The following is a 25,041-nucleotide window of genomic DNA, read 5'->3' as shown; positions in this document are numbered from 1 at the left end:
TCTTAACTTTCATATTCTCATTTTACCTATTTTCTAATTTTTCATCTACTGACCTTGTTAAAATTACATTTTTCTGTTATATGTATTTAAATATTCTATTATTTCTGTTTTCATTTTGCAAACAAAGCATGTTTGCAAAGAACACATAAGAAAACAAGTATAAAATAATAAGTATATCTAGTAGAAGGCAGAAAGAAATTCAATTTTTAAAGGTGACAGGCTTCTCACCTTCCAGATAGCAAAATAGTGAGAGTTAGTTCTTTAGAGAAAAGACAACTGATCATTTACATACTTACTAGAAGCCTAGAGAAAGCAGCCAAAGCTCTGTCACTGAAATAGCTTAGTGCTACTCACTCCAGGAGTAAAGGAAAGGTGTCCTTTCCAAGCCTGTGTATTCTAACCATGATCAGGAATTGTTTGGGAATTATGTGAAATAAATCTTGACTCTAGAGTTCAGTAGTTATGTTAGTGCATTGTTTTATTCGTTGCCAAAAAACAAACAAACAAACAAACAAAAACCCTCATATGCTTCATTATCCAAAAGATAAAACTATAGCAATTTTTCAAATCAAATTAAATATTTTACTGTGAAAATCAACATTTATATTGGAATATGGGATAAACATCTGCTTAATAAATTAACCATGCTATAACAGGCATTTACTATTGGCAGTTATATTTAACGGGATATAATTTGACATCTGAATCTGAATAACTCTCTAGTAGAAATATTTTATCCTATACATGAGAGGTTTCTAAATGACTGACTAGTTCCAAGCTACCAAGGTGTCAACTCAGTGTGCATAAAAGAGTTTAAGAAACAAAATCCAAAAATTTGTGTTCAAATCCAGGCTCTACTACATAGTAAATGTATGGCCTTGTTCTGGCCATTTAACTCCCAACTTCAGTTCCTTCATCTGTAAGATACGGACTGATAGTAATTTCTCTTTTCCAGTTTGCTGTTAGGTCTGAATAATGCTGACATAATACTAAAAGATTTCACAGCTACAAATTGTTTTGTTTGATTGATTTAGAAGGTTTTGTTTGTTTGTTTGTTTGTTTGGTTGGTTGGTTGGTTGGTTTTTGTCAGGCAATGCTTTATTCTGCAATGAATACTTGTTAGCATCATTAGGTTGGATATCAATCCCTCTGCTATGTTCTTGCTACTTGACATTGGTTAAGTTACTTATTCATTTCGGGACTCAGTTTGTCTGTAAAGTAGAGATAGTCCCTACTTCTTTTTGTTGTAGTGATGATGAAATAAGATCAAATATGTAAAGTCTCTTACAGTAGATATCAGGTAAATGGTAAATCTATTACATCTTTTTCCTACTGGTTGATTGTAATGAGTGAGCTGCTCAATTGGTTGACTCTTAGTTCCCTCCCTCATTTCAAAACAAAAAGAAATAACTATCTCATTAATCAGCTATCTCATTAACCAACAGCATTGCAGTCATTTGAAAATAACTTCAAAACTTCAAACAACCCGTTTTGAAGATCATCAATGTGGGAGCCGCTGTGGCTCAGGCTGGTTGCCCTGGCACTCGGGGAGGCGAGGCTACACGTTCGAGGCCAACCGGGCCAATATTGATTGAAGATCATCAATGTTTACATTACTTTTCTTTTAAGACAATTAATTAAAAGCGATTGTCAGACTGTCTATCATAAAATTACACCAAGGTTATTATAATTGATTGCATAACAATAACATTTTGATTTAAAAGCAGATCATATTGTAAGTGCAAGTTTATGAAGAAAACAAGAATTGAAATAATTTAAAGGTTACCTGTTTTAAAATGCCTGCTGCCATTTCATGGCTACAATCAAAGATTACGTGAAACTCCTTGCCTCTTTTCATTTCTTTTAGTAAGGGTTTTGCATCTTTTGTATCAGCAGGTAACTGACGAATTTTGAGTCGAAGATTGTACCTTGATGGAGCTTTGATGAGCTCTTGCAAACGAATGAGACCTTTATTAAAATGGAAAAAAAAAAGAATATTAGAGATAAAAAATAGAGTAGGCCAAAGAATCAGAAAACACTCATTAGAATGCATAATTTTCTTCTTATTTCATTTTAATTTTTGTGGTTACATAGGTTTGTATATTATAAATTACATGAGATAGTTTGATACGGCCAAGAATGCATAATTTTCTTGACCATGTATAAGTGTATTTAATGGTGCAACTTGAAATTCCTATTTCAGAACAATTCCATATCCTCTGTTATTTTTGTTAAAATAAACATTTCTCAAATTCTTCAGGGCATTTTTCAAGTTATGAAAGAAACACATGACTAAAAGTTAATATAAATAACTTAAATGTATAAAAAGACATAGAGCAAAATAGTTTCCCTTTATACCCCAGTTCTACTCCCCTGCAGGCTGTCACTACTAAAGGCTTGAAATACTGTTTTTCCGTAACAGTTTCTGTGCATTTACACATGCACACACACAGCTTTGTTTGTATTGTATTTTACATTAATAATTGTTTTGTGATAATGCCTTAGAGGGCCTTGTAAGTCAGTGATTATTATTCTAGTTTGCCTTTAATGAACACTACGTTTTATCACACACCTAATTTATGTAACTATTCCCTATTATTAGAAACTTTGGTTACTTCGTTTTCATCTTCAGTAACACGTAATGCTCTGGTGAATAACCTGAAAACTCAAGTTGGTGTATATGTAACAGTGAAAGAACTTTCCTTAATAAAATAGATTTTAAATAGCCTGAACCATAATTATTTTAAAAAATAATGCTAACAATTTTTGTATTGTTTTCTAGTTAATAACATTAAATTAAAAAGTAAATATACCTGCACACATTTGTAAAGTAAGCATTCTCCTAGAGAAGTGCTTGATAATTAAATTAAAAATATATCACATTAATGAATATATTTCCAATAAGTCATATAACTGTGATGCATTTTAAGAGACAAATTATTGAATGTATTCATTTATACAATCTTCAAGTAATGAAACACATTAAAGAGCTGACACAAAAGATCCACTATATAAAAGTGTGAAAAGAAAAATGATCATCCAATTCCATTGCAGCTTGGATCAAATCAAGCAATTTTCTTTCTCCTTCTACTCTTTCTTCTTATCTTTTAAAAATCTCATCTCTATATTATTATCTATTTCTATTTTCCCTGAAAAGCTACCTTCATCAATACAGTATGACAAACAACGATAAAGCAAAATATTTGTAAATAATCAGAAACTGTCTCTTTCTCCTTCTCTGTTTCTCGAGTGTGTGTGTGTGTGTGTGCGCGCGTGTGCACGCACACGTACTGTCTGTATGTATGTATACATACCTGTTACTTAACTTTTTTGAAAACAGGAATAAATATAAATAAAAATAAATGGAGGGTAGAGGGAAGAGAGGGATGGAGAGGGAATGATCAGTGGGTACAAAGTTACAATTAGCAAGGAAGAATAAATGCTGGTGTCCTGTTGCTTAGAAGGATTACTATAGTTAACAATAAGGTTTTATTTACTTCAAAATAGCTAGAAGATTTTGTCTGTTCTCATCACAAATAAATGATAAATGTTCAAGGTAATGGATATGCTAATTACTCTAATTTCATCAGTACATATATACATATGTCAAAACATTACATTATACCCCATAAGTATGCAAAATTATTATGTATCAATTAACAATAAAAAATGTGAATTCACCAATATACTTGGTATATTTTGTTTTAAAAACACATGGTCCCATAAAATTGCTTCACTGTAAGTTATTTTAGAATTTTACTATGGAATTTTACCATGTAAAATTCTACACATAACAGCTTCTACACATAACAGCTGCAAAAATTACATGGTAAAATAGTATTATCACATTTTGTTTTGCAAATTTAAATACTAATGCTATTTAAATAAATACTACATAAAAATTGATATTAAATGTATCCATTAAACATACTATAATAAGTTCTAGAGAAGTAAGATGTGTTTAATGAGTACAGGTGTTAACATTGAACTGTACAGAAACAAAAAGAGATACTTGAACTTGAACACCTGCTGGAGTTTAATGTTGGGCTATGACATCCTTCCAAACAGATATGTACAGAAAACTATACATTCAGAAAACTATACATTTCTTTGAACATGGGAGTGCTCTGCTACTAAATTAGAGTACATTTTACATGGTAATTCTTTAACTACTTTTTATAAATAAACCAGAGTATTCTTGCAGTAAGTCAGTAGTTCCTACACTTTGAAAGGTGTGGCAGTAATCTGTGGAGCTGCTTACAATCTAAACAACCAATTTAGAATCTTCAGAGGATAGAACTCACGCATGCATATTTTAACCAATCTTCCCAGATGACCTTCTTGGTCACAAAAGAATGAGGCCAATTTCCAAATATAGGCCTGGTTTCACCTGGTTTTAGGTGTCATACGAGAGTCAGTCTCTGAATCACTTTGGCATAGCAGTCATACAGGATAGTAACTATATTATACTAATAGGACGACAAACTAATTAATTCAAAGCATGATTCCCAACTTCATAAAGGTGAGTCAGAAAACCGTAAATACAACTAACTGCAGAAAAAAGAGAAAAAAAAATTCATTTAATCATGCATCTAACAAATGTGTATGACTTATAATCTTCTTACTGTAGGTCCAACATTGTTCTCAACATTGGGTAGAACAATTTTGAGAAATGTCTTTTCATGTCCTTTGCCCATTTTTTAATGGGGTTGTTTATTTTTTCACTGTAGAAAGACAAAATCAGATGAAGTTTCTGTGCATACAATACTAAAAGTATACAGGGGAAAATGATATTAAGCAAGTGACTACAAATGAAGAGTGGCAAATAATATTTTGGTTGGAAAGAACACATCATTGAGGAATCATATAGCAGGATAATCTAACTCAGAGTGGGAGGACTCAGGGGAAATTATTCCAAAGGAGGTGACATCTAAGTTAATACATGAATAAAAAGAGAAAGAGTAGAAGGAATTCATATAGAAGAATAAACAGTTTGTATATACTGTCACGGAAGTGAGGGAGCAGGGCAGAGAATCTTATAAAGCAAAGAAGAATCAGTGACAAGCCCAGCTGTAGATGCAAGCATGGGGCTGCTTCAGAAGCTTTTGTAAAATACTTGAAAGAATTGCGGCTTTAACCTAAGAGCTGTGAAAAGTGCCCACTTGGAATCTGTAATTCAAAAGAATTGCTCAGATTATAGAGGACTGATGAGAAGAACTGGGGAAAGAAATAGTTGGCTTTTTAATAAAACCCATTCTGGCTAGTGTGAGATGGAATCTCATTGTGGTTTTGATTTGCATTTCCCTAATGATTAGTGATATTGAGCATTGGTTCATACGTTTGTTGGCCACTATATGTCTTCTTTTGAGAAGTGTCTTTTCATGTCCTTTGCCCATTTTTAAATGAGGTTGTTTATTTTTTGCTTGTGGACTTGAGTTCCTTGTAGATTCTGGAAAGGAGACCTTTGTCAGATGCATAGTGTCCAAATATTTTCCATTCAGAATGACTATTATTAAAACGTCAAAAAGTAACATGCTGGTGAAGTCGTGGAGAAAAGGTGGGAATGTAAATTAGTTCAGCCACTCCGGAAAGCAGTCTGGAGATTTCTTAAAGAACTTAAAATACCATTCAACTCAGCAATCCCATTAATGGGATATACCCAAAGGAATATAAATCATTCTACCATTAAAAAACATGCAAGTGTATGTTCATCACAGCACTATTCATGATAGCAAAGATGTGGAATCAACCTAGATACTAGAAAATGTGGTACGTATACACCGTGGAATGCTACACAGCCATAAAAATGAGACCACGGCCTTTGCAACAACATAGACAGAGCTGGAGTTCATTATTTGAAGTGAACTAATGACTGAGAAACTGCCTATTGGTATTATGCCGATTACTTGGGTGACAAAATTATATGTACACCAAACCCCCACAACACAAAATTTACCCATGTAACAAACCTGCACATGCACACCTGGAAACTAAAATAAAATTTGGAAAAAAAAATAAAAATAAGGAATAAAATGAAATAGTTAGAAGAGAGTAGTGATAATGCAAGAGAGGTAAGATGCATATTCAGGGCAAAATATCAGGCAGAAAAAAAAGTGGATGGAATACTGAGATATTTATAAGAAAAGATGATTGAGAGCACTTGGTGAGGAAGAGATCAGAGTCTGGGGAGTTTCTGACTTCTGGTTGGGAATCTGGAGAGAGAGGGTGCTTTCACTGAGTGTGAGATCATGGGAGGATCACACAATTGAGTCAAAATGAAGGGAGTGATCAGCCGTGTCAAGGGTTGCTAACAAACAAATCTCAGTATGTACTTTTTAAAAAATAGTTATTGAATTTAACAAGATCACTGCTGTTCCAGGCAAGGGTAGTTTCAGTAGGGTTGTGCGGGTTGGTTGTTGTGTCATCAGTGGGAGGGAGGTAAAATACAAACCTCCACTCAAAATCATCTTCATATATTTCCATAAGATAGTTTTAGCATCCATCTTAGCCACATCTAATACCCTTGTAGGAAAGTATCAGCCTCTCTCTAATCGATCATCAGTAGCAGATCCATGAGACACCTTAATTTCCATGTCTTCTAAATGAAAGTTTTATCTAGATCAGCAGCTCTCGAAGTGGCTCCACAGACACCTGTACCCTTCAGAAGGGTCCCTGAAGTCTAGCTATTTTTAAATAATACTAAGTAGTCTTGCTGTTGTTGTTGTTGTTGTTTTTGACATAGTCTCAGACTCTCGCCCAGGCTGGAGTGCAATTGCGCAATCTTGGCTCACTACAATCTCCGCCTCCTGGGTTCAAACAATTCTCCTGCCTCAGCCTCCCGAGTAGCTGGGATTACAGGTGCCCACCATCACGCCCGGCTAATTTTTGTATTTTTAGTAGAGATGGGGTTTCACCCTGTTGGCCAGACTGGTCTCGAATTCCTGACCTCATGATCCACCCGCCTTGGCCTCCCAATGTGCTGGGATTACAGTCATGAGTCACCGTGCCCAGCCCTTCTTTGATTTTTTAACTTCCATTCTCTCACACATGTGCAGTGGAGTGTTTCAGATGTTACAGGACATGTGATGTTACAACAGATTGAATGAGGAAGCAGATGTGAAAATCTACCTGCCTCCCATTAAACTAAATAGTAAAGAGACTTATAAGTATATGAAATAATGCTACCTTTCTCACTTTTTTTGTTTTGTTTTGGAACATCTAGGTACTTATCATAAAAATATAATATTTATGTGAAGAGGTAATTAGCTTACTATTGTTATTAAATAACTAATAATGAGTTTAATGTTCCAATTTTTATTGCTAATATGGTATCAAGGAATATAGCACATATTTCAAATGCTTTTAGAGTTATTCAGTAATTATTAAGGATGTAAAGTAGTACTAAAACTAAGATGTCTAAGAATTGCTAATTTAGATTACCCCTAAATTGTTCTTATTTTAAATTTCTATCATTCTCACAAAATTATTTCCATAAATGCAGAACGATCAATTAGTAACCCTAGGTGAATAAAGAAAATAAAAATTGCGTTTGCCTTACTTACTTCACAAGATTTTGTGAGTGTAAAATGTAAATTTGGGGGATTTAGTCTATTATAGCTGGGTGTTGGGTTTGAATCTTAGTTCAAAACTTTACAATCCATGTGGCTTTGTGCAAGGCACTATATTACTCTCAGCTTTGATATATTTTTCTCTATAAGAAGGTACAATCATCTATGGTTTAACATGTAAAACTCTGAAAAATAAACTGGCATATATTAGACTCTCAGTAATGGCTGTTTGTCATTATGATTATATTGGCTAACATGGGAAAATATTGTAAAAATATTAAATTAAAAATTAACATGGGAAAATATTGTAATAAAAATATTGTATTAAAAATGTACTAGCTACTATCTCTATTTTTGGATGATATTTTGACACTGATTTAGATACAAAACCTAACATTAGAATTAAAAAAAAAATTAAGAAATGAACTCATTACCAAAGGAAAGGCGCTATATAGTTACATATTAGCTCATAAGTTTTGAATTGAAAAAGCTCAGCTGACCCCAAAATAGAAATTTTCTGAAAATAATATCCACAAATAGTTTTTGTAGAGTTCATCCTAAGGATAAACACTGCCAAGTATTTTCAAGTCTCTTAAGAGCTCATGTGGATAGTCCATTGAGCCATCAGGTACAATAAATGTTTACTTATTCTCTTCACACTCATACACCTCTGCTGGCATTAATGTAACAGATTTCAGTTTGCCAGCTTCCCTGGGGAATAACATTGAAGAGTGGAAAAAAAGATAAAAACCTCACTACTAGTAGGACCTGCCATCTCCTACTTAAAAATTTGAGTAAAATGTTATCTTCATTCATTCACTCCACATATTTTTTTTGCACATCCACTATGTGTAAGACACTGATCCTAGATAAATATAATGACTGGAATAATATTATTTGTTCTATCTTCAACTGCATGAGATACAGTTTGACTCTGGCATTTTTTTAAATACAAAAGCTGTTTCTATAATGCTTTTCACATTCAATGTTTTAAAAAAAATGGTTTACTATTTCAATTAGACAGAAACAGTCTAGAGAACTGTTTAAATACAGAACGCAGAATCATTATTTTTAAATTCTCACTTTCCATCAACTCCTGCACCAGGAGTTGCTTGGAATCTTCTCTTAGCTTCTAAGCCTCTCTTGTTCTGTCCCATGATATTATTTCTCATATTTCCATATTTATTTTCATTCTTAATCCTTTGCTTTCCTTATTCCCCGACATTTAGATACAAGTCTCTGAATTCTATTATTTAGCGCACTCTATAAAAATGGAAGACGGTTGACAAAAACAAAGATGCATTCAAGACATCCAAAAAATATATATTTATCCACCCATTTTATGTGAAACACACGAAGGCATTCCTGTAGTATAACTTATGTGGATGAAGGTTTTTATCCAAAGAAGTATGGACTTAAGTAGCAGCAATGTGTTTAAATTACATTATTGGCTATATATTTATTTCTGTGGGTCTCTCTCCATCTTTTCACCAGCCATGTCTTCTCTTTGCAATTCATCAGGTTCTAAAAATGCCAATTTCAGAAAAGATTACCTTAATCAGACATATCGCACACAAGCAAATACGCATACTTTGTAAAATGAGAGGTTTTTCTCTTTTAGGAAAAAATAAGTCTCTCAAAATAATTGAGATGGTTTCTATGTCTTCCTATCCTACAGTCCATTGGTCAAAATGAAGAAATCAGTGGACACTTTGATTTGATGAAATAAAAAGGCAAAATTAATTTTGCTGAAAATGTGGTTAATATAAATAATTTGCAAACAAACATTTTCAGAATTATTCTTTACTAACAAATTTGGTGCCTATTTAAATTGTTAAATTATTTAATGACAGAGTAGAATTATAACTCCTTAAAACAGCATTTTAATTAAAGTGTCCCCTTCTTCCCTAATGTAATTAATTGATGCAATGATAGTAAAAAAATAACAATCTGCACAGATGGGCTCCACAAAACCTTCTAACAAAAAAGGGTACCACATTGCAATTATCCCTATATTTTGGTAGATGAGTAACATTCTATTACCTCTAATTCCTTCACTAAGAGTACAGTACTGTTATCTTTTTTTAACCTTTTTCTGCTTTTACTTATTTCAATAGTAGCTGAAATCAAGGTTTGTCTTTATCTTACAGGGACAGAGGGCTGAGCTGCTCTTTTAAGAGACTGTCATCAATTTAGCTTTTAAGGAGAATCCAGGAGGAGCCATTTATGCACACTGCAGCTGGCACTCTCTTCTAAAGAGATTAATCACACCACTTCTAAGGCAGGCCTCGTCTACCCTATCCCAGGAAGGGAGTCCCAGGTTTCCTCCCATACCCAGGTATCCATTTCGGCAGCTACACAAACTAGTGATTTGCCACCTGGCTTAATCATCAGGCCTATTTATCATTTCAGTCAGTCTTTATGCAAGCTCAGACTCAACCCAAAATGCATTGTATTATAAGCTACACAAAAATGATTCATCTACATTCCATGTTTCATCATCATCTTTTTTTTTCAGTTGAGAAAAGATAATAATTTATTGAGAAGCCAAAGTATGGCCTTTCAAAGAGTAAATTTTATTAGAATGTATGTGGGCTACAGAAATGTTTTAAAGCTAACTAAATAGCGCATATGTACCAGCTATGGATTTTGTAATGTATGGTAATGCTGTAAAAATAGAGAAGACAGCTAACTATAATGAGAAAATTTAAAATGGTTTGACACAAGTAGTAGATTGGCACTGAAACAAAATCCAATCTCCAATTTTTTATCAGCCATTCTCTCCTTCTGGAGGTGGGTGATGATGTGGATTTTTTCAGTACAGAGAACATTGAAAACAGAGATAATTGGGGCTTAGAGAAATAAGAGAGAAGAGAAAGGGAAATGAAAGGAAACTTTCAAAGAGTTTTTCACCTTCTCAGAGGAGGAAAAGAAAGCTATGCAAAATAGAATTGGAGGGCTAGTCTCCTTGGGACATACTCAAGTCTGAACGCTAATTTTACAGAGATATTGCCTTCTTTCTTTGAAATTTTCTTTATTTTAAAATTGTGATATAACCTAGTAAATTGAAGACCCAGAACATGTTAAAACATTTTAGCTTGATACATTATAAACCAAGTGGCAAATGAGTTTTAACTTGCATGTCAGGGATAATTGATTATTTGTAGCTAAATGAAGCACTGTGCCAAGAATGTTTCTGAGTCCATTTCTGTGTCTAGGGGCATGTTTTAATATGGGATCTGACCCCAGGTTGTGGGATAGGCATGGTGGGATTATATAATGGTTATCCCCATATTAAAATCTCTTGATTATTTTTTAGATACTAAATCATATCCATTATATTGTTTTATTAATGGCAAAGCCCTTCCACTCTTTGTAACAAAAATCATTATAATAATACAGTATAGACGATACATCCTAGGCACTATGTCCTCTTTGAAGCCAGACACACATGATAACCTCGAACCATGATACATTCAAATAAATAGAATTCCAGCAGGAATTCAGACCTTTACAATCCCATGAAAACATTTTAAAAGTGCACAAATTTATAGTCAGTTGCAACTAAAATCCTGTATTTTTTTCTCTTCTCAAACACACCCAAATCCTGAAAACACACTTTGACACTTAATACATGTACGTGTGTATGTGTGTACACACTTAGAAACATACACATACATACTTCCTTTGCTTCTGTTTTCCTAGAAGTCTAATTTACCTCTGCCCTAACTTCCTTCCACAGGAGAATTCGGCCATTATGTTTTTGTTTTTTCTACTCCACTCCCATTTGTAAACTTCCATACCAGAAATGCTCACAACCCTGATCCGGCAAAGCAGAAGCCTCTCAGGAACGCCTAAGTGGGAGAGTCACCAACTAGACACCCTTTTGTAGGTAAGTCATGGAGAGCAGCTGAAACCCACGGGATGATCTTACATGTGGCATAACAATGTCAAATTTTGGAATCATGTAAGTGGCATGGCAGCCTGTGGCAGGCAGATTCAGGCTGAATCCCAGGTCATTAACTCTCTCCTGAACAAATATAGACAAAGGTATTTAAATGTTTTAAACTTTAGTTTTCTCCCTTATACGCATTTGGTAATAATAACTACTACCATATAGGAAAAATCAAATGAGCTAATGCACACAAATCACTTAGCACTGTGCTTGGCACATGTTAACCCTTTTCACTGGTTCTGTTAACTGCTTTTCCTTTGGATCCCAGGGTGTGCTGGTATATATGTGCCTCAACAGGCCCTACTTGATCTCAAAATCTTGCCTGCAGTCCTGTAAGGGGTATCTTTATCAAAATGTTTTCATTAAAACCATCTAAGTGAATTTTACTTTCTGCTAGGACTCTAGTACACTGTCTGTATGCTGGCGTATCTCTTACCAGTCCACTTTCTCGAACTCTAGACTTTTAAATTCACTTTTCTATTTGGCGTCTGTGTAATAAAGAATTAATTTTACCTAAAGAGAGATCTGGCCTTTGCCATTAGCTCCTAGGAGATACTCTCTAAGCCCTTGGCAAGAGTGCTTTTGTTTACTTGGGCACCTTGGGCTAACAATGTGATTAGTCTAACAATGTGATTCATGGTAGGGGCTTTGAGCTATGCGGCATCAGCTCAAGTTCTGGAGGGGTTGGAGACTACAGGTCAGCCAAGTGGGTGGCCAGTCATGTCTACATGATTAAACCCTAATAAACACTTTAGACACTCTAGCTCTAGTGAGCTTGCCTGGTTGGCAATACTACATGCACATTGTTACAGGTCATTGCCTGGAGAAGTGAGCACTGTCCACAGATCCATTGGGAAAGAACAACTGAAAAGTCTGGTCACGGACCTCTCCTGGACTCTTCCCTATGCACTCCTTCCATTGGCCAATTTTAACCTATATTGTTTTGCTGTTATAAATTGTATCCATGAGTATAACAGCTTTCAGTCCACTCTGTGACTCATTCTAGCAAATTATCAAACTTGAGAGTAATCTTTGGGACCCCTGAAATTGTAACTGGTGTCAGAAGTGAAGGTGGCCTTGGAGGCCCTTGAACTTTTCAGTTGGTGTTAACGTGAGGGTGGCCTTCAGGGTGCCTAAATAATGCTACATCTCTATTTTGATGATTAGTAGATACTACAAACAGTATTCCCAAACTAGTTCTCCATCTCTGTACCCTCCAAAGCTGCTCCTCCCTCAGTCATCTCTAAGTAGGATAACAGCAACTCACCTTTCCAGTTACTCAAATAAAAAATATAGGTGTCACCTTTGATGGCATTCTTTCTGGCATAACCCATATCCAACATTTTAGAAAATCCTATCAGATCTACCTTCAAAAATACCTAGAAAATGACCAACTCTTACCTTTTCTAACATACTGGACTAAACTACCACAATCTCTCGAATGGATTCTAACAAAAGCCTCCTAACTAGTATTGCTCCTATATATTTGTATATCCAACAGCAATTCATAACCTTTAAGGTTTATTTTTAAAATATAGAGAATTTAGTGACAGAAAGGTAGGAATAAAGAAGGCAGGAACTTGCCAAGGGTGTTTTGATGCAGTATTAAATACATGAAATCACCTAGGTGAAACCATATTCAGTGTCTACTAGAATATAAAATTTTAGATTTGACTCAATATACAATGAACTCCAAAGCAGACATACATTATGACAGTGGCTGTGCTTCTCTTGGCCAGGTGGAGTGAGTTACTGTGATTCCAAAAAACCAGTCTTTTCATAGAAAATTGTACAGTAAACAGCATGGAGAACAGAATGCAGTCCTACTAGGTGGTGTCTTAGATATAACCAGAAGTTTCAGGTTCTGGATGGGGGAAGCAGTAGGGTTAAGGAAAATGAAGTGGACAGAGAGTGCCAGAACTCCCATCATATGATTGAGGCTGGGTCCAATATGCAAGACTAGCCCTATAACAACGCCAAGGAGTACCTACCTGGTCATAGCCAGGGCTAAACTGAGGTGTTACATGGAGTTTATCTGTGATTACAGCAGAGAAATGTTAAGGAAGGCAAAGGCTAAGATATTTAGCCATGTCCCCACCCAAATCTCATCCAGAATTGTAGCTTTCCTAATCTCCATATGTCATGCGAGGGGCCCAGTGGGAGGTAATTGAATCATGGGGGCAGGTTTTTCTATACTGTTCTCGTGTTAGTAAGTCTCACAAGAACTGATTTTTTTTGTTTTTTATAAAAAGGCTGTTCCCTTGAGCATGCCCTCTTGCCTGCCACCATGTAAGATGTGCCTTTGCTCCTCCTTAACTTTCTACCATGATTGTGAGGCCCCCAGTCATCTGTGAGTCCATTAAACCTCTTTCTCTTTATAAATGGCCCAGTCTTGGGTATATCTTTATTAGCAGTGTGGGAACAGACTAATACAGGCTGCCAGCCTGACTATTACTTATAAAGTCAATATGCTGTTCCTATTTCTGCTTTCACTGATATGAAAAAAAGCAATTATGCCATTATCAAAAAGTAAGCAGTGCTTTTGGCCATGCCAAGGCTAAAACCTTTCGGCTTCTAACACTTTAGGGTCTAAGCTCAGTATATGCTAATTTCAATTTTCTCTTCAGAATATTTCAGTTTGTGAGAGGTCAGTAAAATTAATGTTGCATTTTAATTCTACCTCTTTGCTTATTACTATTAAAATTTGCTTGCATCTCAATCATGAGAGAAATAAGCACATTAGTGACTGATATAAGAGCTGTGCTTGCTGGAGCACCAGTCATGGACAGTGGCTTAGTTCTTTGCTGACCAAAGCCTAGACCCATCCTATTATCTATTTCTTTTTTGTCCTGTTTGTACAGCTGCTGCACGTGGGCTTATATTTGGTATAATGAGATGGGGCAGATAAAAAGTTGGACAGTTTAGTGAAAGAGCAGTTGTATTTGTCAGGACTCTCTTGGTAATATGTGGAGGCCCAATTCACACTACACTGAGCAAAAAGGTAACTCATTGTCTCCTATAACTGAGAATAAACTCCAGGCATGGTTGAAACAAGGAATTCTTTGTTTCTCTGTTCTCTTTTCCTCTGTTACCTTAATTACCCCTTCCCTTTTTCCCATTTGATAGCACAGATGACAATCAGAATTTCACACTCATAAAAAGATATTTTCCTCAAAAGTTCTGTCAGTATCCTAGGAAGGCCTCTGTCCCAGACTGGTGTGATTTGGTGGGAGTAGAGAGTTGCAGTTAGGTTCGATGCCTACCGAATGGCATCAGTGGGTGACTGAAGCAGCCTTGCCTGAACTACATGGACTGAGAAGATTCCCTCAAAGGGATTCTGGGCACACAGACACCTACACAAACACAACCCAGAAATGCATCACAGCAATGTTTTAGAAACTCTTTAAACAGGATTATTGTAACTTTGGTCTGTGTCCAGAATTTTGATTCAATGGCTGTTTATAGTCAGTCGCTCTTATTTTTTTACCAAACTGGCATCTTTTTAAGAGCAGAAGACATAGGGGTAGTTGCTTCATAATTAAACGAAGACAACAAGCATAATCCAGGAACATCCTGTATATTTCTTCTCCTGTATATTTCTTCTCCTACTTCACCATACTTCATCATACATACTTCATCATCTGCTATCCTGGCGGTGTGACTGACTCACCCTCAGTGGGACCAACACACTTCATTGTTCAACTCTGATGGCCACTTCGCAGGCACCTTTGTCTCCTGACAACCTGTTCAGATGTACACCTGTCTTTCTTTCGCTCTCACTGCCCTCTCAGCTTGTGATAACCCAACTTCAGCTCTCCAGACAGTGGCTGATTAGGTAGCCTGCTGTTCTTTAATCCCCACTTGTGCTCAAGTCAATGCAGTTATGAACGGCAAATGATCCTTCACAGCTCTTATTCTGGCTCTGTCCCAGGATGCTGCTGTTATTGGTTTTATACTGGCACTTAATACATCAAATATGATTTAAAGTTGACATTGATGAAACAGCTTATGATGTTTTATGTTGCTGGGCTCATGACTAACAATTATCAGAACTTCTATGTCCTGGTGGGAATGCCAAGTAGAATGTAACTCTTTAGAATCTCAGGTTTTATTTTATCTTCTTGTTCCAGAAATAATATCATCAACCCCAAAGTCTTTAGTAATTGTGCTTATTTAACATACATCTTATCTTATGAATGATTAAAAGATGTAAGTATATCAGGAATACATGACAGCACATATTGTGTATTTGAATTGAGAATACAGAAGTGCAATTTAAAAATATAAATGGTATATGTTCACCACCTGTGAGATTATAGGGTGGTGGTGGTGAGACAGATATGCAAATCATTTTTCTTCAATGACTTATGTACAATAATGTGAGAATCTCCAAAGCACAATGGAAGTGTTCAGAATGGGTAACCATTTAGCAAGTGGACAAGGATGGGTGATTATTGTAGAAATAGAAAATAGTATATAGAAAGCACCATGGTATGAGAATATAAAAAGTTAAAATGTCTTGTGTGGTGTTTGGTGGAGAGTTGTGGAATCAAGCAGAAGCTATGACAGTAGAAGGTGAGGCTGACCAGTAGCTGGTAAAAAACACTTAGGAAGGGTATCATGTTAGACTGCACTTTCCAAGAGAAGGAGTTTCATAGTTGCAATCGGTTAAAACATAATTCAGGATTAAGCTAAAAAATAATTTGGCTTAAGCAGAAAAATCTAGGCAGTTTCTTGAAACACAAGTGTGGGAATTCAGTAAGTCCTTAGAAACAGAAACAAGGAGAAGCGAGCCTATGAAGATGTCACCTTCTTTCACTTCTGTTCTTAGTGTTTCTGTTTTATTATTTTCTTTCTAACTAGACCAGCTTTCTCTGCTTCACAGTTCACCCAGAAGACATGGTCATCATTCAACTACTGAGTCCAGAAACTGGAAGAGAGTAATCTTTCTTCATCACAATTCCAAATTTCTAGAAGAAAGAATATAATTGGCCCAGCTGTTTTAACCCTTGGTATAATCAACTGTAGCCAGGGGCATAGATTTACTTTAATGTATGAACATTACTGCCTGGGCCCTACCTCTGAGGGTGAGGAAGCTGGAGTATTCTGTGAGTTAGGTAAATACTTCCCCTGCCCACTGTGAAATCACTGAAGAAATTAAGAATGATATAAACAAATTTTCTTGTTATAAGATCACTTTGATAATTGGGAAGATGGCCAAATAGGAACAGCTCCAGTCTGCAGCTCTCAGAGAGATCAGTGCAGAAGGCACTGCATTTCCAACTGAGGTACCCAGCTCATCTCATTGGGACTAGTTAGACAGTGGGTGCAGTCCACGGAGCGCAAGCCGAATCATGGTGGGGCATCGCCTCACCCGGGAAGTGCAAGGGGTCAGGGAACTCCCTCCCCTAGCCAAGGGAAGCCATGAGAGACTATGCTGTGAGGAAAAGTGCATTCCAGCCAAGATACTGTGCTTTTCCCATGGTCTTCACAACCTCCACACCAGAAGATTCCTTAGGTGCCTACACCACCAGGGCCCTGGGTTTCAAGCACAAAACTGGGCAGCCATTTGAGCAGACACCGAGCTAGCTGCAGGAGTGTTTTTTCATACCACAGTGACATCTGCAATGCCAGCGAGACAGAACCATTCATTCCCCTGGAAAGGGGGCTGAAGTCAGGCAGCCAAGTGGTCTAACTCAGCGTATCTCACCCCTACCTAGCCCAGCAAGCTAAGATCCACTGGCCTGAAATTCTTGCTGCCAGCACAGCAATCTGAAGTCGACCTGGGACACTTGAGCTTGGGAGCAGGAGGAGCGTCTGCTATTACTGAGGTTTGTGTAGGCAGTTTTCCGCTCACAGTGTAAACAAAGCCACTGAGAAGTTCGAACTGCCTGGAGACCACTGCAGCTCAGCAAAGCCACTGTGGCCAGACTGCCCCTCTAGATTCCTCCTCTCTGAGTAGGGCATCTCTGAAAGAAAGGCAGCAGCCCCAGTCAGGGCTTATAGATAAAACACCCATCTTCCTAGACAGAGCACCTGGGGGAAGGGATGGCTGTGGGCACAGATTCAGCATACTTAAACATTCCTGCCTGCCGGCTCTGAAGAGAGCAGCAGATCTCCCAGCATAGCACTGGAGCTCTGCTAAGGAACAGAATGCCTCCTCAAGTGGGTCCCTGACCCCTGTGCCTCCTGACTGGGAGACACCTCCCAGCAGGGGTCAACAGACACCTCATACAGGAGAGCTCTGGCTGGCATCTGGCAGATACCCCTCTGGGATGAAGCTTCCAGAGGAATGAACTGGCAGCAATCTTTACTGTTCTGCAACCTCCACTGGTGACACCCAGGCAAAAAGGGTCTGGAGTGGACCTCCAGCAAACTCCAGAAGACCTGCAGCAGAGGGGCCTGACTCTTAGAAGGAAAACTAACAAACAGAAAGGAATAGCATCAACATTGACAAAAAGGAGGTCCACACAGAAACTCCATCAGAAGGTCACCAACATCAGACACCAAAGGTAGATAAATCCTCTAAGATGAGGAAAAACCAGCACAAAAACGCTGAAAATTCCAAATACCAGGATGTCTCCTCTCCTCCAAAGGATCACAACTCCTCACCAGAAAGGGAATAAAACTGGACAGAGAATGAGTTTGATGAATTGACAGAAGTAGGCTTCAGAACGTGGGTAATAACAAACTCCTCCGATCTAAAGGAGCATGTTCTAACCCAATGCAAGGAAGCTAAGAACCTTAAAAAAAGGTTAGAGGAATTGCTAATTAGAATAACCAGTTTAGAAAAGAACATAAATGACCTGATGGAGCTGAAAAACACAGCACAAGAACTTCATGAAGCATACACAAGTATCAATAGCTGAATCAATCAAGCGGAAGAAAGGATATCAGAGATTGAAGATCAACTTAATAAAAAAATGTGAAGACAAGATTAGAGAAAAAAGAATGAAAAGGAATGAACAAAGCCTCCAAGAAATATAGAACAATGTGAAAATACCAAACCTATGTTTGATTAGTGTACCTGAAAGTGACAGGGAGAATGGAACCAAGTTGGAAAATATTCTTCAGGATATTATCAAGGAGAACTTCCCCAACCTAGCAAGAGAGGCCAACATTCAAATTCAGGAAATACGGAGACCACCACAAAGATATTCTTCGAGAAGAGCAACCCCAAAGACACATAATCATCAGATTCACCAAGGTTGAAATGAAGGAAAAAATGTTAAGGGCAGCCAGAGAGAAAGATCTGGTTACCCCCAGAGGAAAGCCCATCAGACCAACAGTGTATCTCTCTGCAGAAGCCCTACAAGCCAGAAGAGAGTGGGGGCCAATATTCAACATTCTTAAAGAATTTTCAACTCAGAATTTCATATCCAGCCAAACTAAGCTTCATAAGCAAAAGAGAAATAAAATCCTTTACAGACAAGCAAATGCTGAGACATTTTGTCACCACCAGGCCTGTCTTACAAGACCTCCTGAAGGAAGCACTAAATATGGAAAGGAAAAACTAGTACCAGCTACTGCAAAAACATAACAAATTGTAAAGGCCATTGACACTATGAAGAAAGTGCATCAACTAATGGGCAAAATAACCAGCTAACACCATAATGACGAGATCAAATTCACACATAACAATATTAAAATGTAAGCAAAAAGAACAAAGCTGAAGGCATACTACTTCCTGACTTCAAACTATACTAAAAGGCTAGAGTAACCAAAACAGCATGGTATTGGTACCAAAACAGATATACAGACCAATGGAACAGAACAGAGGCCTTAGAAATAACATCACACATCTGCAACCATCTGGACAAACCTGACAAAAACAAGCAATAAGGAAACAATTCCCTATTTAATAAATGGTGTTGGGAAAACTGGCTGGTCATATGCAGAAAACTGAATCTGGATCCCTTCCTTACTCCTTATACAAAATTAACTCAAGATGTATTAAAGACTTAAACATAAGATTTAAAATCATAAAAACCTTAGAAGAAAACCTAGGCAATATGATTCAAAGCAAAGACTTCATGTCTAAAACACCAAAAGCAATGGCAACAAAAGCCAAAATTGACAAATGGGATCTAATTAAACTAAACAGCTCCTGCACAGAAAAAGAAACTATAATCAGAGTGAACAGGCAACCTATAGAATGGGAGAAAATTTTTGCTATCTATCTGACAAAGGGCTAATATCTAGAATCTACAAGGAAGTTAAACAAATTTACAGGAAAAAAAACAAACAACCCCATCAAAAAATGGGCAAAGGATATGAACAGACACTTCTCAAAAGAAGATACTTTTGCAGCCAACAAATATATGAAAAAAAGCTCATCATCACTGGTCATTAGAGAAATGCAAATCAAAACCACAGTGAGATAGCATCTCATGCCAGTTAGAATGGAGATCATTAAAAAGTCAGGAAATGACAGATGCTGGAGAGGATGTGGAGAAATAGCAATGCTTTTACACTGTTGGTGGAAGACAGAGTGGTGATTCCTCAAGGATCAAGAAACAGAAATACCATTTGATCCAGCAATCCCACTACTGGGTATATACCCAAAGGATTATAAATCATTCTACTATAAAGACACATGCACACGTATGTTTATTGTGGCACTATTCACAATAGCAAAGACTTGGAACTAACCCAAATGCCCATCAATGATAGACTGGATAAAGAGAATGTGGCACATATATACTACGGAATACTATGCAGCCATAAAAAAGGATGAGTTCACGTTCTTTGCAGGGACAAGGATGAAGCTGGTGGAAACCATCATTCTCAGCAAACTAACATGGGAACAGGATACCAAACACTGCATGTTCTTAGTCATAAGTGGGAGATGAACAATGAGAACACATGGACACAGAGGGAGAACATCATACACTGGGGTCTGTTGGGGGTGAGAGACTAGGGGAGGGATAGCATTAGGAGAAGTACCTCATGTAGACGATGGGTTGATGGATGCAGCAAACCACTGTGGCTTGTGCATACCTATTTAACAAACCTACATATTCTGCCCATGTATCCCAGAACTTAAAGTATAATAAAATAAATTAATAAATTTTAAAAAAGAGATCACTTTGGTTGCATATCTAAGGGTGGGTTGGTAAATTAGGGTATATTGAAATAGTCCAAGTTACTAATAGAAAGGAGATCATCTTGCATTTTAGCCTCCATCAGCATAAGTGAGAGAAGAACAGGGATAATTCTCTCTATACTCCCCCTCATCCTAGATTTGACTGATGCCCTATATGCATTCTCTATTATTTATTTCCCTGGAAATAGAATTTCTCATGAAAAAAAAATTTACACCCTTAACTGAGGCAACCTGTGGTGAATTTTTGAATCTTGACATTAGCTCAAAAGACCTTTGGGTTGCTATCAAACATATGCCACATTGCTAACATAATAGACTCATAATAATCAAGATCATAAGACTGGAATATAACAGTAGAAATCCAATCCATTAATTTATAATAAAAATACAAAACCTGTTCCAGGCATGCCAATACTCAAATTGGCCATTGCTTTCTTGAGTTATACAAGAAACCATATCATAATCTGAAGGTTGCTTAATGTTAATTTCAAATCAGGGCAAAGGGAATTGGCTCAATGTATCAGTCTGTTCTCACACTGCTATCAAGATATCACCCAAGACTGCGTAATTTATAAAGGAAAAAGGTTTAATTGACTTTAAGTTCCCCATGGCTGAGGAGGCCTTAGGAAACTTACAATCATGTTGGAAGGAAAAGAGGCACATCTGACATGGCAGCAGGAGAGAGAAGTGTGAGGAGCAAAGGGGGAAGAGCTCCTTGTAAAAATATCAGATCTTGTGAGAACTCACTCACTACCACAAGAACACCATAAGGCAAAGTGCCCCTTCCACCAGGTCTTTACCCAGACACGTGAGAATTAAGGAGATTACAATTCAAGATGAGATTTGGGTGAGGACACAAAGCCTATCAATATCACTCAATAAATGTAATAATCATAGACAACATTTATTGATAGTGTGTATTTTACCCACATGAACTCTACGAAGAAGCAATATTGTCAGCCCCAACTTCAGACGAAGTGAAAACACTGATATCTGGGATATTATTTTGAAAGGCCCATGGCTATTAAATGGCAAAGCCAGATTTAAACCCTGGAAGTCTTTCTCCAAATATAGTACTCAGTCTTTGCCTCTAGAGTGCAATATAACTGGTCTTATTGGTAGTAAATGTTAAGGATCTATTTCCCGTTAACAATTTTTGGAGAAGTGTTGTGTTTGGTTTCCTCTGCAAGCCTCTGTTTTAAGAAACTTAAATGTCTGACTTAAGTCCTCTTTCTGATGGACATGTTCTTTCTTCTTTCTTTGGTTATATTGGTACCTTCAGTAAAGATGTAATACAGTCTTAAAAAACACAGAAAGCTTCCCAGTTAAGATAGCTTTGCAACTTTTCATAGATATTCATTATGTGTTAATTTCACAGTTTAACTATCAAAGGGCAATTTAAATTCCAAATGTTTCCAAAATACTTTACTGTTGCCCTTAACAATGACAATGGCTACTAAATTTGTGGTAAAGGTTGAATTTTATCTACCTATATGTTTGGGCAGTAGAATTATCCTATTTGCTGAAATGAAAAGTCTAGCCTTGTATTTAAGCATAAATCCTTTTTTTAATTTTTAAACACCTATTCCAAAATATTTTTAGAACTTTTAAATATTTTCTTCATTGCTATTGTCTTGAATATTTTTCTCTTATGCCTTTCTTATTGTCATTTATCATTTCTTTTTTCTTGGATGGAGTCTCTCTCTTGTTACCCAGGCTGGAGTACAATGGTGCAATCTCAGCTCACTGCCACCTCTGCCTCCCAGATTCAAGTGATTCTCCTGCCTCAGCCTCCCAAGTAGCTGGGATTATGAGCACGTGCCACCACGCTCAGCTAATTTTTGTATTTTTAGTAGAGATGGGGTTTCCCCATTTTGGCCAAGCTGGTCTCAAACTCCTGACCTCAAGTGATCCACCCACCTTGGCCTCCCAAAGTATTGGGATTATGGGCATGAGCCACCATGCCCGGCCTGTCATTTATCGTATCTATCACTTTTCAAATCTTTACCACTTTCCCATAAATCAACTAACTTCATTTTTCAGTCCTAATAAGATAAGGGTCCATCTCATACTAAGTTCTTCCCAAACAATAAGCTGATGCACTGCACAGCCTCTCTCATAACTGATATTAAGCAGTGGTCCTTGTAATTCTGTAGGGAACTCCTAAAAACTGGGGCTAGTTAGCACCCTTTCCCATGCACATTTAGATAGTTATACATTGTTCCTTACTCCTATTCCCTATCAACATTATGTTATCTTGTCATGTCCACTGGTTGGTACCCTAAGTACATGGCTATGGTCCATTGTGTTTTATTCTACATTTTAAAAAGAAAATAAAAATATACCATTCATTATTTATTTTTGCTTTAATGCAACTCAGGATTTTTGAGAATGATATTTGATAATATTTATGACAACTTACTACAAGGAAGTGGTTTTTTTTCTTTGTACAGGAAAATGAGGCACAGAGACTTAAGCAAATTGAAAATTAATAAGTGGCAAGTATGGATTTTACTCTTTGGTGCAGCTGTATTTTTCTTGTAAGTAATTGTTCTTAAGAATAGGTGGTAAGATTAATTGAATTAGGTTGGGCTGCCCTGTTTCTTTTTGCCAAATCTGTCAAAATATCTAGGTAATGATCTGCCTTGAGAAGAATTTAGCCATTTAAATGATGGGTGGAATACATTTCTACAAAAAATTCTTACTCCACCAGAAATTCTGGGCAGCATACAAATTCTGCAATCCATGTGTTCAAACCTAAAATACTCTTACCACATTTACACATGTGATTTAATCTTCCTAGACAGTTGGAGGAAACCTATGAACTTGAGCTTTAGGGATAGGAATGAGCATTAACTGAGTACCTTAAAATCAGAGAAATGTGGAAAATTGTTAACTTTTTATTAGTCATTTGGGAACCAGAACTAGAAGAATCACTGATTTGTCATACAAAGTTCCATAGCTATAGTTTTATAGTATTCAAAGGTCAAAGTTAGTTGTATCAGGACACTCAATCCCCATACATATGTCATCTGCAAACTTCCTGATAAAATTTATAATTTCAGTAAAAGACACTAAGTTGTTAACACAAGGAAGAGCTGAGAGTAGTACATGCAAGACGAAGAGTGGGAATTGGGAAAGATTTCAGAGCAGAGGTGGATAGGAGAGTGGGTTGAGCATGCAAAATGATTCAGCAGGTAGACATCTGGCATAGAGGTTAAAGTGGAACAATAACCCAGGTCTCAGCTGTGAGATGTACCTGACATCTTGGGTGGGTGGGACAGGGGTGAAGTGTAAGTTGGAGGTAGCCTAGTTGAGATAGAAAACCAATGCAATAGTACAGTAATACTTCTTCCCAAATGGGATCCTAAATCCAGTCACAAAATTTGCCTTATTACAGACTGGTGCTGGTATTGAACATATTACAGAATGGGGAGAGGAGTAGGGAGAAAAGAGTCAAATAGCAGCAGATGCTGTGCAATCTCAGTCTCCTAGCCATTCAGGCTCTAGAGAATGTAGGCCAACTACCTAACCTTGGGAAAGGCTCTATTAGCTGGAAGTATAGAAGCAGACATCAGAAGAATTAATCTGAAGGATAGGACTCCAGTCAAATTCGTTGTGATTCAGGACCAATCAGCTTCTAGTTCTAATAGAGGACTGGGGAAAAAAAGTAAAATAAAATAGAAACAAACATCAGGATCCCCGTTGTATCTTTATATAGTTGTGAGTACCAGGGGGTCACTACTAGATACAATGACCTTGATTTTAGAGCAGCAGATGAACTCTAAGCCCCACTCATATGGGGTCAGGGCTTACGTTAAGTTACCTAGTACTCACGACTTTTGACATTAGATGTTTATTCAGTTTTCAACAAATATTTATTAGGCAGCTACTATGAAGTAGATGCTATCCTAGGTACAAAGAATACCAGGATGATAGAGACCTCACAGTTTAAATGAGGAGACAGAACATAAACCATCAGTTGTGGTACATTATGAAAAGTATCACCATGAGAGAAGTGCAGAAGCCGGTATAATTTTCCACTAGAAAGATGTTTAAAGTGCCAGGTAAAGTGGCTCATGCCTATAATCCTAGCACTTTGAAAGGCTGAGGCAGGTGGTTCACCTGAGGTCAGCTGTTTGAGACCAGCCTGGCCAACATAGTGAAACCCCATCTCTACTAAAACTACCAAAATTTAGCCAGGCGTGGTGGTGGGCAACTGTAATCTCAACTACTCAGGAGGCTGAGGCAGGAGAATTGCTTGAACCTGGGAAGTGGAGATTTCAGTGAGCTGAGATAGTGCCACTGTACTCCAGCCTGGGCAACAAGTGAGGAAAAAAAAAAGAAAGAAAGAAAATAAAGATGCAAAATTTTAAAGGACTCTGAGTTAAATCAGCAAAGAGGAGGCCTTG

General features: G+C 37.1%; 1 protein-coding gene across 12 annotated transcripts in view; it reads right to left on the bottom strand.

Moving 5' to 3' along the window:
• The window catches only part of GRIK2 (glutamate ionotropic receptor kainate type subunit 2), a 671,651-nt gene that overhangs the window by 380,923 nt on the left and 265,687 nt on the right, over window positions 1-25,041 (bottom strand). For all 12 annotated transcript variants that reach the window (XM_058435428.1, XM_032155777.2, XM_058435430.1 and 9 more), the window contains exon 5: window positions 1,787-1,968. In XM_058435428.1, the coding sequence (XP_058291411.1) occupies window positions 1,787-1,968 (182 nt within the window). The remainder of the gene's footprint in view (window positions 1-1,786; window positions 1,969-25,041) is intronic.

This window comes from Hylobates moloch, unplaced genomic scaffold, assembly GCF_009828535.3.
Source record: "Hylobates moloch isolate HMO894 unplaced genomic scaffold, HMol_V3 SCAFFOLD_2, whole genome shotgun sequence".
In the NCBI taxonomy this organism is placed as follows: Eukaryota; Metazoa; Chordata; class Mammalia; order Primates; family Hylobatidae; genus Hylobates; species Hylobates moloch.
Note: the sequence above shows the minus strand (reverse complement) of the source record. Positions and strands in the feature narration are given on the sequence as shown.